General features: G+C 35.3%; 1 protein-coding gene across 1 annotated transcript in view; it reads right to left on the bottom strand.

The window, feature by feature from the left end:
• LOC149776034 (receptor-type tyrosine-protein phosphatase N2-like) overlaps positions 1-19,235 on the bottom strand; it is a 520,769-nt gene that overhangs the window by 311,093 nt on the left and 190,441 nt on the right. The window contains exons 6-7 of the mRNA XM_089941917.1: positions 19,030-19,206; positions 11,119-11,248 (exon numbers count right to left, since the gene is read on the bottom strand). Of these exons, the coding sequence (XP_089798043.1) occupies positions 11,119-11,248; positions 19,030-19,206 (307 nt within the window). The remainder of the gene's footprint in view (positions 1-11,118; positions 11,249-19,029; positions 19,207-19,235) is intronic.

The following is a 19,235-nucleotide window of genomic DNA, read 5'->3' as shown; positions in this document are numbered from 1 at the left end:
ACACCTTGTAGTGAAACTGTATGCCAACTACACCTTGTAATGAAACTGTATGCCAAGCTACACCTTGTAATGAAACTGTATGCCAACTACACCTTGTAATGAAACTGTATGCCAAGCTACACCTTGTAATGAAACTGTATGCCAAGTACACCTTGTAATGAAACTGTATGCCAAGCTACACCTTGTAATGAAACTGTATGCCAAGCTACACCTTGTAATGAAACTGTATGCCAAGCTACACCTTGTAATGAAATTGTATGTCAAGCTACACCTTGTAATGAAATTGTATGCCAAGCTACACCTTGTAATGAAACTGTATGCCAAGCTACACCTTGTAGTGAAACTGTATGCCAAGTTTAATACTTTCCTCCATGTTATGTTGTTTAACAAGGCTTGAAATTAGCAGTACTCTGCTAGCACAAGACTAGTAATCATGCTAATAATTGTTACAATTTTTAAAGTCAGATGGATAGTACAGTTTCAGTTATCACCAGGTAGCATTTATATAAGTAATTAGAAGTAGTTAGAAGTAATTTTTGAAAAAATGAAGAACAATAATAAGATTGAATTGCTCCCCTAGAGGAATAGAACAAACAAGGATTATAAAAAAAATTGCATTTCCAAACAAGGATTTGTAAATTTGTACTAGTTTTATTGGGATTTATACAATAAAGTTGCACATCAAAAACTGTTACTCCAGGCTTCTACTAACCTCTTCTACCCAAGATATATTGAGTTTTACGCTGTGGTCAAAGCATATTGCAAACTGAAATGCTGGAATTCACCAAAAGCACACACTCAGGCATACTGGTTACTGTCTAGAAAACTTAACCGAACATCAAGACCTACCCATATGAATTCTACTGGCAGATGAATAGTACAAAAATGGCAAATATGAGATAAAACTAATGCATTGACAAAATCTGACCAGGATGTCACCATTCACATTCCTAATCACATGACTATACAAATCTCACAGCCTACATATTCATGACATCAAATAATTTATTTTAAAAAATGAAAGTACACAAAAATTTCAACATTTTTATTCTGAACACAACTACCAGAAACCACTGACTGTTACAGCAACATGGAAAAAGTCTAATTTACCATGTAGAGTGCACATCAATATGGTAGTCATGACAATAAAAACTATGTTGACATCTGCTCTCTGCCTGATGAATCAGTCAAATAATTTAAGACATTTAAGAATGCTATAATCACAATTTTGGAAAAGACATATTATGATCAGATAAAGGCAGGGCTAGATGTGATTTCCTTTAAGTTTGCCAATTGTCCATGCAACTTAGTGACTAACCTATAATGACACCATGCAGTTTCAGTGATTACCATCTTCTCAACAACTGATGACCTCTGACCTCACAGCCCAACAAAAATTTTGGACTATTTTATCTAAAATGGGGTAAGGAAAGTCTGAGGAAACTTGGACAAAAAATGAAAATGTAAAACCGCCAATGTAGTGACAGGGTCAATGTCATTAAAATCTCTATTATGATTAATCATTCCATCTTTAAGGATCAGTATCATGGAGGCATGGATTTTCTTCGAAGGTCTATATCTGCTGTGAAAACTCACACAATTCCTATTTTGCTATAATGTGAGATCTTTCAACACTGCTTTCAATGTAGTACAGTGGCTACTGCTTTAAATCATATGTCTTTGGACTTACGATACATAATGACCGGTGTGAATAAGGTCTTTGTCCATTTCTCTTATTACATTATTCGTTTTAACCCGATGATGAGACTCTAAACAATGTATATTGAGTCATCTTTTTTATGGTCAAATTCTGGAGAATCAGTCCCCGTTTTTCTTGTGAAATTGTTTTAAGTAGAACTGGTGGCTTTCTAAAACAAGGCTGGTACTTTCTGAATGATTGTGATATTAAGAAATAAAATTGTTAATATAGATACATGTCTGACGTTGTGTTGTGGGAAGGATTAGTGAAGATTCAGCAGAACAAGTATATTTCTCAATTGTCTAGTCCTTTCTTTAAATTATTGGCCTGTTTAAGAGCAATGTGGCAACAAATAAGTCCTAAAAGACTACAAATAGATCAAAGACTACAGATAGATCACAGACTAGATACAGCTGAAAGACTACATACAAATCAAGGACTACAGAGATCAAACACTAGACTGATCAAGGACTACAGACAGATAAAAGACTACAAAACAGAACAAAGACTACAGACACATAAAAGACTACAAGCAGATCAAAGACTACATGCAGATCAAAGACTGCAGACAGATCGAAGACTAGATACAGCTCAAAGACTATACAAATCAAGGACTACAGACAGATCAAAGACTACAAAACAGAGCAAAGACTACAGACACATTAAAGACTACAAGCAGATCAAAGACTACAGACAGATCGAAGACTAGATACAGCTCAAAGACTACATACAAATCAATGACTACAGAGATCAAAGACTAGACTGATCAAGGACTACAGAGAGATGAAAGACTACAAGCAGATCAAAGACTGCAGACAGATGGACTACAGCCAGATCAAAACTACAAACAGATGAAAGACTACAGACAGATCAGAGTTCTTCTAACCAGTGCAGCTAATAATGTATAATTAATACTTTTATAAGCAGTGTTTAAATCAAATGTGATACCCCAACAACTATGCAAAGCTACTGACAATAAATGAACACAGAAAATTTATTTTTATCTTAAAATGAATTACCGTAGCTAAAAGAGAAACACGTCCAGCAATTAATTGGAATAGTCCTACTATTATACTACCCATTATCTGCTCAACAACAATAGGATCTGTATGGAACATTTCTACATATTTAAAAAAGGCTTCTCAGTAACTGTGATTAGCCACTTGCATAAAGCTTCTTAGTAACTGTGATTAGCCATGGTTGGAAACATATTAAGCTACTTTTAGCTTCCCCAAAACATCTCATGCTAATGGCAAAGTCCATTGCTGATTCCATTATTATAGTTCTTCCATCATTTTGCTTTTAGACAATGACAGGAACTGAAGTAACGAGAGATCAGACAAAATTTTACGATAAAGGGATTATTAATCACTGAAAGCTGCTTTGTCTCTTACAGAACGTCAACACAGGAAATGACACTTAGAGAAAATTCAAAAGTGATGTTTTCCCAGAGGACTGGGAATAAATGTAATGGGGATTTAACTATGTGTAGCGATTTGTATACTTCACTTTCAATTCCATGTCTATCAATATACCAATTGTACTAAAAAAAATATTTTTTTATATGTTGTCAAGCTAATGTATATTATTTATACCACTAAATGACCCAACAATAACAAATACAGTGGATTCATTTTTTCTTCTCCTTAAAGTATCAATTTTTGTGGTTCTGTGAAAACTGATATTTTTTCCAGGACTTACATTTGTGGACTAGACATGGGCTTACACACTCTCCGTAGCGGAAACATTGTTCACTGGATCTTTAAAGTTCTGTTCCATAGGATGCAGATCACTAATTAATGGAACAGAGTATGGGAAACATTGGATATTGTATATAATAGAGATTGAGTCATTGGCTTAAAGACAAGGGAGTGCTTTTTAGTCATTTTAATTTTTCAAAACTATTATCTTTGCTTTCAATTAGTATGTAGAGTCTGTCTGTGCACCAAAGATTTTTATGGGTGTATTTTAAGCAGACGTACGCAATGCAAGATGGCAGATTAAGGTAATTTTTATCCTTGCTTGAGATATCTGTCTAGAAAAAAATGCCTCAAAGAACCCATTTGAATCTTCAAAACATCTGCTAGAGATATGTCTAGAAACAAATGCCTCAAAGCACCCCATTTTGATTCTTATAATAATAATAATAATAATAATAATAATAATGATAATAATGACTTTATATATAGAAGGAGACAATTAATTGGATGGAATTAATCCTCCTTGTGGCCTTCTATTATATGCATATTTACATTGAAAGTACATGTACATAGTCACACACACACACACACACACATGTGATAATAAGCTATATTTATGTGGACAAAACAAACAGAAAATTTAAACGAACATGCTCCAACTAGGTACATATACAGTACAAAAGAGGTTAGCCAACAACGTGAAAGATTAGTGAATTTATCTTTTAATTTGTAATGTATTTGTCAAATAAAAAAGGTTCTACATTATAACCATTGATCTAGATTATAATTAAATGCATTTATACCTGTACTTTCTCAAATTTTCTTTGGGATTCAGTTTCATATTAGTGATCCTGAATATTGAAAAATTGCTTAAAGAGTTCTTTATTCGGTTTTGGGACAGAAAGGTGGGTAGCTAAATTTTATCTTAAATTGGGAGATTTGCCTTATTTTCTGGCATGAAATAGTTCCTCGAGATATTTTAAAAATGTCTCCACCATGTTCAATCAAAATTTGCTAAAAAGTCAACACTGATGCAAATGGGAAAAAAGTAGTGCTCTGAGCTCTATAGGGTAAAAGCCTTTCCTATATCTTGGGAAAAAAAGGGACAACTATTAAACTTATTCAAACTAAAAGTAATCTATTTGTGTAAAAATGCCAAAAATAAGTCACTCTGTTAAGACATGTTAAGATACTACATCAACTATTGATATAGAAGGAGAGGGATAATTGTGTATATAAACAATTAGGTTTCCTATGACTGAAGACAAGACAGATAATTGTGAATATAAACAATTAGGTTTCCTATGACTGAAGACAAGACAGATCATTCAACTCGAGACAATATGGATACAAATCTGTCTTGTCTCTTCAAAGAGTGAATAGAAAACCCGTTACCTACATGTCTGTGAACAGATGTAACCAAACATACACAATCCATGCAAGAATAACCAACAGGATGGACACTGTTAGTCAGTCTTACACACATATAGATGGTCCCAAACAAAAGGCAAACATGCAACACTTAATAAAATACCAACGCATGAAAATAAAAACAACAATAGGTGTGAAATATTTGATACAATGGGAAAAATGTGGATCAGACTAATCGCAATGAAGATAAGAACTATTTATATTTGGTGTAACACAGAGGAAAACTGTTAGATAATATCTGGTAAACACTGACTGCAGAACTTCATGACCAGGAATATTGTCGTACCTGGAAAACAACGATACGAATGTTTCTTAGAAGGAATGGTAGAAACATCATAGTTAGGATAAACATTCCAGTTGAGGAGTGAGGAACGGTAGAAAATCAAGATCTTATTTGGCCAACCTGTGAGAAGTGGAAAACAAGATGTCAGAGAAAACATGTTCAGAGGAAAGAGATCACCTGGTTCAGATAGGTACAATAATTATCATGACAAAAACTCAAATTTATATGGTGAAAGAAGTAACAGAAATAACTATAATGACAATGATGTTGATGACCATGATGATGAAAATATGATGACTGTTATGACTATAAATATGCAAGATATCAGCAAAGAAGATACTGTGATGCTGAGGGTGAGTGATAGTATTTTGTTAGTATGTTATTAGTATGCTGTTATTATGTTATTAGTATGTTGTTAGTATGTTATTAGTATGCTGTTAGTATTTTGTTAGTATGTTATTAGTATTTTGTTAGTATGTTATTAGTATGCTGTTATTATGTTATTAGTATGTTGTTAGTATGTTATTAGTATGATGTTGCTATTTTGTTAATATGTTATTAGTATTTTGTTAGTATGTTATTAGTATGCTGTTAGTATGTTGTTAGTACTTTGTTAGTATGTTATTACTCTGCTGCTCACTCAAATTCAAGGAAGATGTGACCATGTCTATTTTTGTTGTGTTTCTTATTGTGATGTCTGATAATGGTCATAATTTATTGACTTGGAACATAAGGGCATAATGTCCTCCACACTCTGTGTATATAATTTACTTGATCTATAAGATACCAATATTGCAGTCATATGAGAACACAAGTTAACCAGCCATTCAAAAATATTCATGAATACATTACATGGTAATAATACGAACTAGATCAAAGTAGATAATAGTGGGTATGACTTTAATACTAAAGGTAAAAAAAGCGGTGTGGCAATAATGTATAAGACAGATCTTTCATATTCTGTCAATCAACTAGATTGTGGTAACGACCAAATCATAGGAACTGAACTAAACATGACCTCAAAAATTCCACTATTGTATTTGGTGCTTATCTTCCTGCCAATGACAACCTTTATTTCTACCAGAAATGTACCGACATTCTGGAGTCCTTGTTCGAATATTATGCTTTAGTTGGCAAAGTGATACTCTTGGAAGACTTTGATGCCAGATATGAAGAAATTTCCCACTCTTGGTGCTCACACAACAAAAGCCAGTTATTAACAAACGTTCTTCACAAAAACAACATTAGTGGTCCTAAACAAGACAAACTAAAACAAGGGATTGAGTTACACATCTGAGCCTCTTAAGACAACTCTTGCCTATACTCTTGTTGACAAAAGTTTGCTTCAATATGTAAATGACTATGAGGTCTCTTCAAATCAGGATACATGTTTGGGGTCAGATCACCATGTAGTGTAAAGTAACATCTCTGTCCCAGTCGAAAGGTATTCCATTTCACACCATATATCCTTCCCTTCATGACACACTGCTGACACAGGAAGGCTTATCTATTACCAGCTAGAGGTTGACAATGAAATAAATGAATTATTATATTTCATCCCATTAATTCCAAAACAAATAGAAGAATTAAATAATAAACTAGTGGTTCTTGTAAAAGAGATTGCAATACATAATATCCCCAAAAAGACTTATCATCCATACACAAAGCCTTCTTGGTCAAAGAATGTCCATGAAGCACATGAAAGGGATAGACAAATTAGAAGGATATGGATTGTAAACGGGAGATCCACGGGACTAGGGTATATTACCTATAAACTACATAAGGATGCACAGAGAGAATTTTAAAAATTATGAATGCATAGAAAGAAAGGGGGTTTTATGATATAGATGAAGCAGTAGAGTTAGATATTAGACTTTTCTGGAAATTGTACAGTATAAAATGTGATAGGGGCAGAAACTCTAAAAGCTGTTTCAAGCTAAAATTTGATGGAGAAACAGCATACAATCCACAAGAAATAGCTAACTTATTTGTCAGATACTTTAAACACCTATCCACCCCAAGGAATACTTCCTTCAGCACTTCATTCAATAACCCTACGATGAATTAAGAAACCAATCTTAAAGACTCTGCTCTGAATGCAGATTTTATATTTTATGAAATAGCAGCATCCATAAAGCTATAAAAAGCACCGGTGATAGACGGTGTACAGAACAAGCATATAAACTTTGTGCAATTTTTGTCTGTTCTGCTGGATTGCAACCCAAAACTGGTTGTCATGCTGTTTTCAGTGGGTTGCCAAGATTAACTTTAATAATTTGAAATTTCCTAACAAAGTGTTTTTTTAAGCATTCGAAGGGTCATGAGGCTAACAACACAAACCTAATCTGGGTCAGTGCCCAAAAGGTTAAGAACCATTGTGCTACATAGTACATTGCCCTCAATGCAGGTGTGGAAAGAAACACCACATGACCTGCATATTTTCAATAAGTGAGCACACTCTTTTTTCAAATTCTACCAGTGAGATCTGTCACCTACACTGGGTGTAATTCTCCAGGCACAAGAGACTCCTAGTTAATGTCTATATCCAATAAATGGAACACATACAATTTAAAATCATACCCACCAATCATACTAATCACTGTAAGCATACACTGAAACTGGAATCAGATCCTAGAAGCCAGTGTGCTAACCAAGTCATGACCTCCCTGCCTCCTTGCCTAGTTGATGCAGACCTCCCTGCCTCCTTGCCTAGGTGATGCAGACCTCACTGCCTGCTTGCCTAGGTTATGCAGACCTCCCTGCCTCCTTGCCTAGGTGATGCAGACCTCCCTGCCCCCTTGCCTAGGTGATGCAGACCTCCCTGCCTAGGTGACGCAAATGCTGTCTATGCCAATGACAGAATTGTCACAACATCCTGATTATTGATGCATGAGAAACAAAACTAAAAATATGTCCATAAAACACAAATGCCTCCACCAATATTGTGCAATTGAAGAAAGCTTGGTTTAACATTAGGGAATGAAGATCTGTTATTCAAAACTAAGGTCACAACTCCATGAAATTTTGTCAGAAATTGTTAAAATTTAAAGCTGAATAATCTTCTCACATACCGAATTGGCTTGAATCCCATGACATCCTCCAAGGGTTAGAAGCCAATCTTAAGACAAAAAAGGTCAGGAACTAGGTCAGCTTTAGATACAATGTCTCAATTACAGTTATTTGGCATATAATAATTTCAAAATATTATGGTTAAATTAAATACTACCTACTCCATCAATGTTGTTTACCATGGGTGACTATTAGCATGTATATTACTTCCATTTTTGGGGCCCTGAGTGGCCGAGTGGTCTAAAGCGCTCACCGTTCCGGATCACTGCCATCTCACCTCTGTCTGCATGGGTTCGAGTCCAAGTCTCAGCTAGCGTGGGTACGTGGGAAAGCCTGCCAGTAGCTTCTCATGGGTCAGTGGTTCTTCCCTGGGTTTTCCAGGGTTCTTCCTCCACCAGTTATACTGGCCGCCATGTATAGCCTATCTTGTGCTGAAAAATGGCGTTAAACCCTAGAACAACAACAACAACTTCCATTTTCATCCCTGTCTTAACCACCTTTATCTTATTTAATATTTGTGTTTTGCTATACAACTACATTGCTTGAGGCAATAAAACTTTTGAAATAAGCTGTATTTTCCTAAACTTAGAATATATTCCAAAGTAACATTTCTCACGTTTTCTGCCTGTAAACACTGCCCAATAAGCTCCTAGTTTCTAACAGCAGCACTCACTTTATTTTGAAGTTGACAATCCTTTTTTTTTTGATCTGTGAATTTAGTGCATATACTTGTTCAGTGCTGAGAAGAGTTATACACCTTCCAGTGATTGTTTGACCAAAATCCATTAGCTTTTTTCCTCACAATACAATATCGCTCTGGTGGCCTAGTGGTTAGAGCATCCACCTCAGATGCGGGAGGTCATGAGTTCGATTCCGGCCGATTCATACCAAAAACTTACAAAACTGGTACTAATGGCTGCCTTGCTTGGCGTTCAGCATTAAGAGGTTAGTGTTGGGACTGGTTGGCCTGGTGTCAGGATAATGTGACTTGGTGGGACATCATGCTACCTGTCTGTGTCATGATGCCCCAGTGCTCGACAACACTATAAACTGCCACACTGCAGATATCGTAGCAATATGACTGAGATTTTTTTAAAAGCTATGTTAAAAATCCAAATCACACTCACACACTCACAAGACAACCTTCTGATTGAGCTGCAAGTCTGTTCAATGTCAAGTAACAAAGGGTAGTTATCTGAACTCCCTGTGATCTTGCCGCCCAATTGCCGTATTTAGTTGCAGCCTTTAATAGATTTCATGCGCTGTAGACAGAAACCAAAGCTCATTCTCTACAGAAACACTCACACACAACATTCAAGCTGTGGAAATCGAGTGTGATGGTATCTATAATAACCAAAGGATGACAGTTTACAAAGACTAAACAACAATGGAGGATTTCATAACTTTATTAGACAATGAGGATAAATTCCTTGACTTTGTACCAGATGACATTAGAAAGTTACATGTATAGGATATTGTGATTCACAAAATATGTGGACTTACTTTTCATTGTGTGGAATTAGCGTATTGCACGATACTGTGTTTTGGATCATTCTAAACTATTTTTATACTGGTATATGACCCATCTTTATATTCATGGATTTATCATATATAAATGAATTTGAAATGTCAAGCATTGTGAATTTTACTGGATTTAATTAGAAGAACTTGTAAGTTGCAAATTATTTGTGACATCTTCTACTAAATATTACAGTTGCATTCTACACTTTTGTCATTACTTTCCACTATTTCTTTCCAGTTGGACTTGTAGATTTTTCCGAAATGCAAATATGACTCACTGATGACAAGTCACCAGTTCAGATGGATATGACTTGCAAAATTCACCCCAACTTATAAGAGGTTCAAAGGGAAATTGGCTTTTTGTAGCCCTAAAAAGGGAAAAGGGGGTGGGTCTACTTATAGTCAACTTAAAAGCAAATATACATGGTATTCCACACGATGCTTGTCGTAACACAACAGGACCTATTCCACATGATGCTTGTCATGACACAACAGGACCTATTCCAAATGATGCTTGTCATGACACAACAGGACCTATTCCACATAATGCTTGTCATGACACAACAGGACCTATTCCACATAATACTTGTCGTGACACAACAGGACCTATTCCACATGATGCTTGTCTTGACACAACAGTACCTATTCCATGGGATGGTTGTCTTGACACAAAAGGCCCTATTCCACATGATGCTTGTCTTGACACAAAAGGACCTATTCTACATGATGCTTGTCTTGGCAGAACAGGACCTATTCCACATGATCATTATCTTGACATAAATGGACCTGTTTTCCACATAATCCTTATCTTGGCATCATAGGACCTATTCAACATGATCCTCATCTTGATAAAATGGAAAATATTCCACATGATATTGTCCTTGTCTCACATTGCAAGACCTATTCCACATGTTCCTTGTCTTGACACAATAGGATCTATTCCACATGATCCTTATCCTTGTCTCACACAGCAGGATCTATTGTTCTTCATGTTCATGACACAACAGGACCTATTCAACAAGATCCTTGTCTTGACACAAGAGGACCTGTTTTCCATATGATGTGTGTCTTGACAGAACAGAACCTATTCCACAAGATCCTTGTCTTGACACAAGATCACCTGTTTTCCACATGACCCTTATCTTGTCACCATAGAACCTATTCCACATGATCCTCCTCTTGACACAACAGGACATATTCCACATGATCCTCATTTTGACAACAGAGAAAATAGTCCACATCGTCCTTGTCCTTGTATCACACAGCAGGATCAATTCCACATGTTCCTCATCTTGACACAACAGTACCTATTCCACTATTTAAATACCAACAAAAAAAATACCATTTACCACATAAAGCTAAGAAAATGCATGCTCCCTAAAATGAATTAAGACACATAAATTGAAGATACTTACTTCTGAGCCACAACAATGAAGGCATAGTCTGTATTCACTACGTCTGGTTCTTTCCCTACCGTGGTGCTATTAGTTGCCTCTGTGGTTAGGGAAACAACTTCATTCTTTGGAACAGGATAATTGACAATTTCTGAAATGATTAAAATTCTTCATTTTCAAAACCACTATCTTAATCAGAACTTTAATAAAACATGTAAAAGGTGAAATATACTTGTTTCAAAAGCATCTTTCTTAATGAGACCTTGATTATTCTTAAAACAATGCATCAATGTCAACTTATAGTGAATATCAACATTTCTATATAAACTTAAAACATCCTGGGACAAAAGCAACTTAAGCAACAGGGTCATGTGGATCCAAGACCACTCAACCTGACTGACATCTGCCTACTAGCTAAATGGATAAAAGGCCACTCAACCTGACTGACATCTGCCTACTAGCTAAATGGATCCAAGACCACTCAACCTGATTGACATCTGCCTACTAGCTAAATGGATCGAAGACCACTCAGCCTGACTGACATCTGCCTACTAGCTAAATGGATCCAAGACCACTCAACCTGACTGACATCTGCCTACTAGCTAAATGGATCAAAGACCAATCAAAATGAGCTGGTTTTCATAGCGCCACCTTCTGAGCATACTGTTGGTTTAAGATTTGGTCGTAATCTGCTATTTAAAGTAACTGGGTAGTATACTCCACTCTCCAAAATGGAAGCCGCATATTTCATTCAGTACTTTCTTGGATTTGCACAATTAGAATACCTACTATTTTATAACTTTGGTAAAATCTCTGATATTGATGTCAGCAACAATTAATGTTTATAAATTATCAAATTGTGATGATTTAGTGACGTAGACATGGACAAAGAACTTGTAAATTTTGAGTATGAGAAAAGACAGCTATGGTTGGTCACACGGTTTAAAGCACATAAAAATTCTTCTGTGAAAAATAATTTTATAAAAATTATTCAACTATAAGGATCAGAATGTACTCTTAGATCTTTTTATACATGATAGATGTGTAGCAAAACTTGAAAATGGTTAAAACTGATGCTGAACATAACATATACTACACTGCTATAACAGTCAACAGACAGGCCTGTCATTGCTTGAAAACGAAAAGAGCAACACGAACTCCATTTGGAAAGTCTTTAATGAGCTCATTGGGGGAACACACAAAGATCAAATAAATAAAATTCACTCACTTCTGGTAAACGACACCATAGTTACTGATGACACTGACAAGGCAATTGTTTTCCAAGACTTTTTTCACCAACATTACCACAAAGGTAAAAGAACCAGTGATAGAAAACAGCTTTAATGAACTGAAAAAGTTATGCAGTAGCAAAATCCCTTAGGAGGTGTGTTTCTCTATCCCAACAGTATAAAAATACTTTGTTAAAAAATGTTTCAGTCAACTTGATACAGAAAGTTTCAAGATTTCATCAGATTGGTCCACAACTCATGAAAACTTCTGCCTCAGCTCTTTCTGATAGCATAACATTCATAATCAATTTAAGTATAGCAACCTCATCTGTCCCCAAAATTTGGAAAACTACAGTGTGACCCCACTATAGCATGCTCCGTTATAACGCAAATTTGGACATAACATGGTTGTGGCGTGGCTCCTGAAATCGGCGACATTGTTGGCTGTTTAAACTTGTATATACAAAACTACATGCATTTTTCTCGCATGAATAATACAAGTCAATCATGGACTGGCTCCTGATATTTTATATGTATTTTTCTCCTACACAAAAAAAAATGTTTTTTCTTCTTAAAAGTACAAAAATAAATGTAAAATGTTTATTCCAGGATCACGTAGGGCTTTGCCAATGTCGCAAACTGCGATTTTATTTTCCTAATTGGTGGCAAAATATAACCTCTGGCAATTTTTTTTTTGCGATATTGTTGGCTGTTTAAACTTATATATACAACCATTGGTTTGGAGTGGAGAAATTCAGAGGCCCCATGAAAGGAAGCCACAAACCTGATATAAAATGCACTGAAATTTATCTATTGTTACATAAACAATTTCTTTGTCCATATTGACAAACCATCTTAACAGTGCATTGTTATATCATAATCCACTAACGTTGACATCGAGCTTTTTTTGTTGTTGACATTTCTGGTAGCGGAGATCAACTGGACAAGGCATTATCCGTCATTTTGTCAGATTTTCGGCTTCTCGCTAGTAATTAACATATTTACAGAGACTGACATTTGTGTGTGAATGGTATGTAAAATTCCTCTTCCTTCCACTCAGAATTAATTCCTCTATCGTCCGTTGACCCTTTGTTAAACTGAGTGGAAGGCAGCATCACTCCACAACCACAAATGTAAAAGAAAAATCTTACTTCTTGGTTTATTCAATAGGCAGGGAGGAACTGTAACTACGATCGACCAAACAACAGCAAATTCTTTTCTTAAAAATGTACCCAGATAAAATAGTTTGCTGAAATTTCAAAGAAAACATTACCTTTGAAGCACCGACTATCATGAAAACGTACTAAGCAAATAGGAAAAAAAATAATCTCAATCATGCAGTACAATTATTTGATGTTGCTGCCACAATAAGAAACGGGCATTTGTTTGGTTCTCTAAAGCTGGCCTTTAATGGTGACTTCAATAACGCATGCACATTTCATCAAGAAAAGCCGACTACAATCTTCAAAGTTTCCTTTTTGTAGGGATAAAGTTTGCGCTTAAGAATGCTACCAACGGTGGCTTAAAACGCAAACTAACTTTTACCGACTTGGGACATACTGAAAAGTAAATGTGCTTCATCATTTGTTATGTGATTGTGCTATGTTTATCCACTGAATTCAGACCAGTCTATATAACCTGTGACAAAATTATTTAATATTTTAAATCTGTGTGGATTTTTCCAATGAAATTACTTGTATGGTGGATTCAATGTATGTGATGAGATTCATGGGTGAGTACACAGTGTTGATACTCTATTCATGCTCTACATAAGATGTGTATATAAAAATAGTATACATGTATGTGTACCAATCCATGGTTCTCTAAATAAAGTAAAGTATTATATATGCCTTATCTGTTTTCACTACAGGTGTATTTCCCATTTAATATGCATCTAATTAAGATGGTAACTGTGCCAATGAAGCACGTTATTTACCGCCTGCATTTATTACATACCCCCCCAGAAAATTTGTTGGGGTACATGCATAATTTTCTTCAGCTAAATGACCTGGTTGCTTATAACACGGTTCGGTCTATAACACGGTCAGGTTCTATGGACCCCAACTACCATGTTATAACAGGATCACACTGTACCTATTCACAAATCTGGTTCAGTGGATGATGCTGATAACTACTGGCCAATCTCAATACACCTCTCCCTCGATAACTCACGCATGTCAGGGTCCAAAAACACAGACCACACTATAAGCAATGGCACAAGTTACTGAGGGACCTCCAAAAAATCCGCTAGACATTGATCGACTGAAATGAGTTACTCAGCATACGACAGGGGCCGCTGGTTCTTAAGCATGTAGGATTTGTATGTCTTTTAACTTTTTTTATTCCACCTCCTTTATTTGATTCAAGGAGGCCCACTTTTTATTTAGTGCAACAATACAACAAACGCTTCTGCTAGTCCAATATCAAAACAATGTGGGCAATTAATTAGGATCTCATAGAAAAACTCGCAGACATAGCTGTTACAGTAGAGTGAAACATTTTTTGTGTAATTACAAGAGGACACATGGCGTTTATGATGATTACACTTAAAAAGAAATAAAAGATAGAACTAAAAACAAATTTCAATTGATAAAAAATTATATAATTGGTATTTATTTATTAAAGTACTGCCTCCACTAGATGTAAGTGACATTTACCTTAATCAAAATTGCTTTGAATATCATTAATTGTGGTGTACTAAGAATGTTGTTTGGAAAGATAATGTAACAAATTATATGACTTCTTATGAAAAGTTGATATTTCGTAATGTTGATTCAAATTTTCTGCTTTAAAATATGGGATTCATGCCTGACCCCACATTATAAGCGGGTTCACAAGTTATCAGGGTGTACTACCAAACTTGTCAAAATTGACTGAAAAACATAATCATGACTTGTTCATGTCATATTTAACCAAACACATGCTGTTACACCCTAATCAATCAGGCTTTCGATAGAATCATTCATGTGAGACTGCCTTGGTCTCCCTGACTGATAAATGGCTTCAAGCACTTGACCAAGGTAGAATAATATGATCTGTATTTGTAGATTTCAGGAAAGCTTTTGACATGGTAGATCATGAAATCCTTTTGAAGAAACTGAAAATTCACCAATGTGATGAAAGCACAATTAGATGGTTTACTTCATACTTAAGTGAGAGAACACAAAATGTTTATATAAATAATATTCTGTCTGAACCTGGAACAATTAGATACGGAGTACCACAAGGCTCAATTCTAGGTCCATTACTATTCATTTTATTTATTAATGACCTACCACTTTTACTAAGAGACTCAATATCTACAGATCTCTAAGATGATGACACAACATTGTCAGACATTCAAAACACAAAGCATGAACTTAAAATTTCTTTACAGAATGCCTAAACAAACTGGACGACTGGCGCACATGCAATAGCATGGTGGTAAATACTGGTAAAACTAAAATATTACTTATCTCAACAGAGCAAAAAAGGACAAATCTTGATAGTTATGAACTATTTCTGACATAGGAGGAAAATAATTTGCAAATGGTCTGTCATGATAGACTACTTGGTGTTTTGGCAGACAATAACATATCATGGACTGAACATATCAAACATATCAACAAAAAAGTTAATTCAAGTTTATGGCTTCTCAGTAGGATAAGACATTTTTCTCCCTGAAAGGCACAGAAAACTATTTTATAGCAGTTGCATACAACCCTATTTAGACTGCTGTAATACAGTATGGGGTAATTCAAATGATAAAAACATAGCAAAGCTAGCACATCTTCAAAAAAGAGCTTTTGGGCCAATATCAATCCAGAATGAAAGCAAGGAAAATTTAGCTGGTAAGTTAAAAATATTACCAATTAAAGACTGAATCCGGTTTAGAAAAAACAAATTAATGTACAGGATATCCAATAATAGTGCTCCTGAATATTTACAATCACTATTCCATTATAGGCTACCTGGCAATACTCCCCACCTGTTTCCATGTCTACCAAACAGCATGAAATTCCCAAACCAAATAAGGAATTATTCCAAAAAAAGTCTCCAGTACTCTGGAACTTTGCTCTGTAATAGTATTCCAGTTGAGATTAGAAATGCCCACTCTATTTCCTTCTTCCAAAACCCAATATATCCAGTGGCTTCAGAGATGCAGTTCAAATAAATAAATGTCCTTTGTATGAGAGTCTCAAGGTAGATTAGTTCTTCAGCTAATGCGTTACCCTCTTTAAACAAGTATTATTATTATTATTATTATTATTATTAACTTTATTATCAACTTGCTAAAAAAAACTCTACAAGGTGAAGGGTTAAAGCTCAATAAATTTATTTAATTTTCTGTTTTCATAATGATTCTGCCTAATTCAGTTTTGTGCATAATCAGAATGAGGCCGAGAATTCACACTTGCTGTAACAGTACCTCTCCCTTTCAACTCTAGTTAATTATTGTTTGTTTATGTACTATTGCATTATAATTTTACATCAATGCTCCAGTAATTATGTTTTATTTTGCCTTGAAATTGTAAATACCAAAGGCATTAAAATTTGATCCCAGCATGACAACTATGAACAACAATATTGTTTGGGTCAATACTCAGGCTTAACGGCTAGTAATCATATTTACATATTGGTGTCACTGGATGTACATTGATCGTTGGAGCTTGCGCTAAATGAAGTACATCACTTGATTTGAATCACAGGCACCACTACACTAAATCTCCAAAATACAATAATGAAGTTTCAGAAATAATGCTCCTAAAATTATTGTAATACCCTGTAAATTGAGTTGAACTTTTGCTTTGATGTAAATGACCTTACACCACGGTTTTATGCAACTGCAGTAATGCTGCTAATATTATGGAGTAAACTGCCATTATACATAAAAATACTGGTATAGCTGCCAGTCAAAATTACCTTTTAACCCAACCAGTTTCAGGGTTTTAATGATTAACTGGCCTGGATTGCTGTCCGAAAACAAAAGGCAAATCTGCCAATTATAAACAAAGGAGAATCTGAAACAATGAGCTTTCCACTACGTGGAAAATTATGATTTTGATCAGCCAAAATGCAAAACTAGAATAGACTGATGATGAGCTTAGTGGATCTATATTACAAATTTTAGCCTTCATTATTACCGTTCTCTTATAAACATATAACAGATACATGAACGGATGCTGATTATGTGCCTTGCACAGTTAAACGTGTGTTCCTTTTTCATAAAGATTACCTCTATTTTTAGGATCATTTACATCACTGAAAAATGATAATTCATGAATATGTTGATCAACGCAAACGAAACATCTAGCCGAAATGTTATCTGGAAGAATGTGATTCATAGAAACAATGAATCTGCATATAATATATTTGGAAATAAACAATAATTTAAGTGACGCTAAGCACGATTTGCACTGTGTAAGTACTACACATTACAGTACATCCTGGTCTCCTGGGTAAACTTGCTAAGCACGATCTGCACTGTGTAAGTACTATACATTATAGTATATCCTGTTCTCCTGGGTAAACTCAAACGAGCCTGTGAATTATGAAGTCATTATTTACCTTCATTTAATATCATGTTGGAGAAAGTAGAAAATATGCAAATGCAAAGTGCTGGGACACCGAAAATGTATTTATTTTACATGCATATAAATTGTAGGACACAGAAAAAATTATTAATTTCTCATGTCCCAAAATTTACAGCCATTACAGTAGTCAAAAAGCAAACTGAACATTTTTAAAGTTTAGACCATGGCCCATGGATAAACCGATCCCCTTTCTTCTAGGGTTTTATTTTTTTCCTAAATTATTTGGCTTATATGCAAGTATATACGGTAATTGTACATCAGACAGCACATGATTAGAATCTACATTTCTAATCATGGAAATCATGAATTTATCAAAGAAAAGTTTTTCATTTTTACATACTACTTCCACCTTGCAGCTTCGCATAACAACTTATTGTAACTTATAAAAGCATGCAATAGTTTTAAAAAGGCAAGGGACTTCCTTATTGTCATGGCCTTGTTTGGCTCAGCTAGAAGTAATGAACTTTAACAATGAGTTAAATCTAAACAAATTTAACATAGACCTTCATCTGGGGACAGACGTCCTGATGTCCAGATGGACAGATGGATGGGCACACACAAATTATCATCATGTTAAGCTTACAGAATGGTGGGCTCAACAAAACGCACACAATAATACTACATACAAAGACTAAAACTTTGCTTTATAAGAATAAAAACTATGTGGATTAAAGAACTGGTTGAGACAAACCAGCTCTGAAGCCACCGATCATGACTTCAAGTCATATGTTTGGAGACATGTTTTCTCCTTGGCCAGTGATCATGACTTCAAGCCATCTGTGTGGGCATATGTTTTTTCCTTGGCCTTACACAGGGCCTTCCGTTAGATTTAAAGTTGTAGAGTGAGTTGCCAAAGTAGGTGGAGGGTTTACGGACCTCCCCTGACAGGGATACAGGTTGATTTTATTTATAAGTAGCTGGCTGTAAAGTAAAAGTAGCCAGGTAAATCACCTAGCTACCAGCTGATAAGGAAAGCCCAGCTTACAGAAAATAATTATTTTCCATGAGCCACAAAAACATTAACTAGAGAACCACCTTATGTTCCCATGGATTATCATAGCCAAAGAAGAACCACAATGAGTCCACATGGACTGTCAATGCCACAGAAAAATAATGTTACTACTTGGTACCTTCATCCTCATCTGGATGTAAAACAGACTTCTTTTGTGAAGGAATATTCTCTGCCATTTCATTGCCTGTATCAGATTCCAAAGCTTCTATAAGAGCCTGGTCATTCTGGGCCAAATCTTTGTTATTCAGGAGCACATTTTTCTCCAACTCAGTCTGCAGAGCTTCTCTGTGTTCATCTGCAATCAAAAACAGTTAATTATTTCAT

The sequence above is a fragment of the Sinohyriopsis cumingii genome, chromosome 18 (assembly GCF_028554795.1).
Source record: "Sinohyriopsis cumingii isolate HCF-2022 chromosome 18, ASM2855479v2, whole genome shotgun sequence".
Taxonomy (NCBI): Eukaryota; Metazoa; Mollusca; class Bivalvia; order Unionida; family Unionidae; genus Sinohyriopsis; species Sinohyriopsis cumingii.
This window is presented reverse-complemented; position numbering and strand designations above follow the sequence as displayed.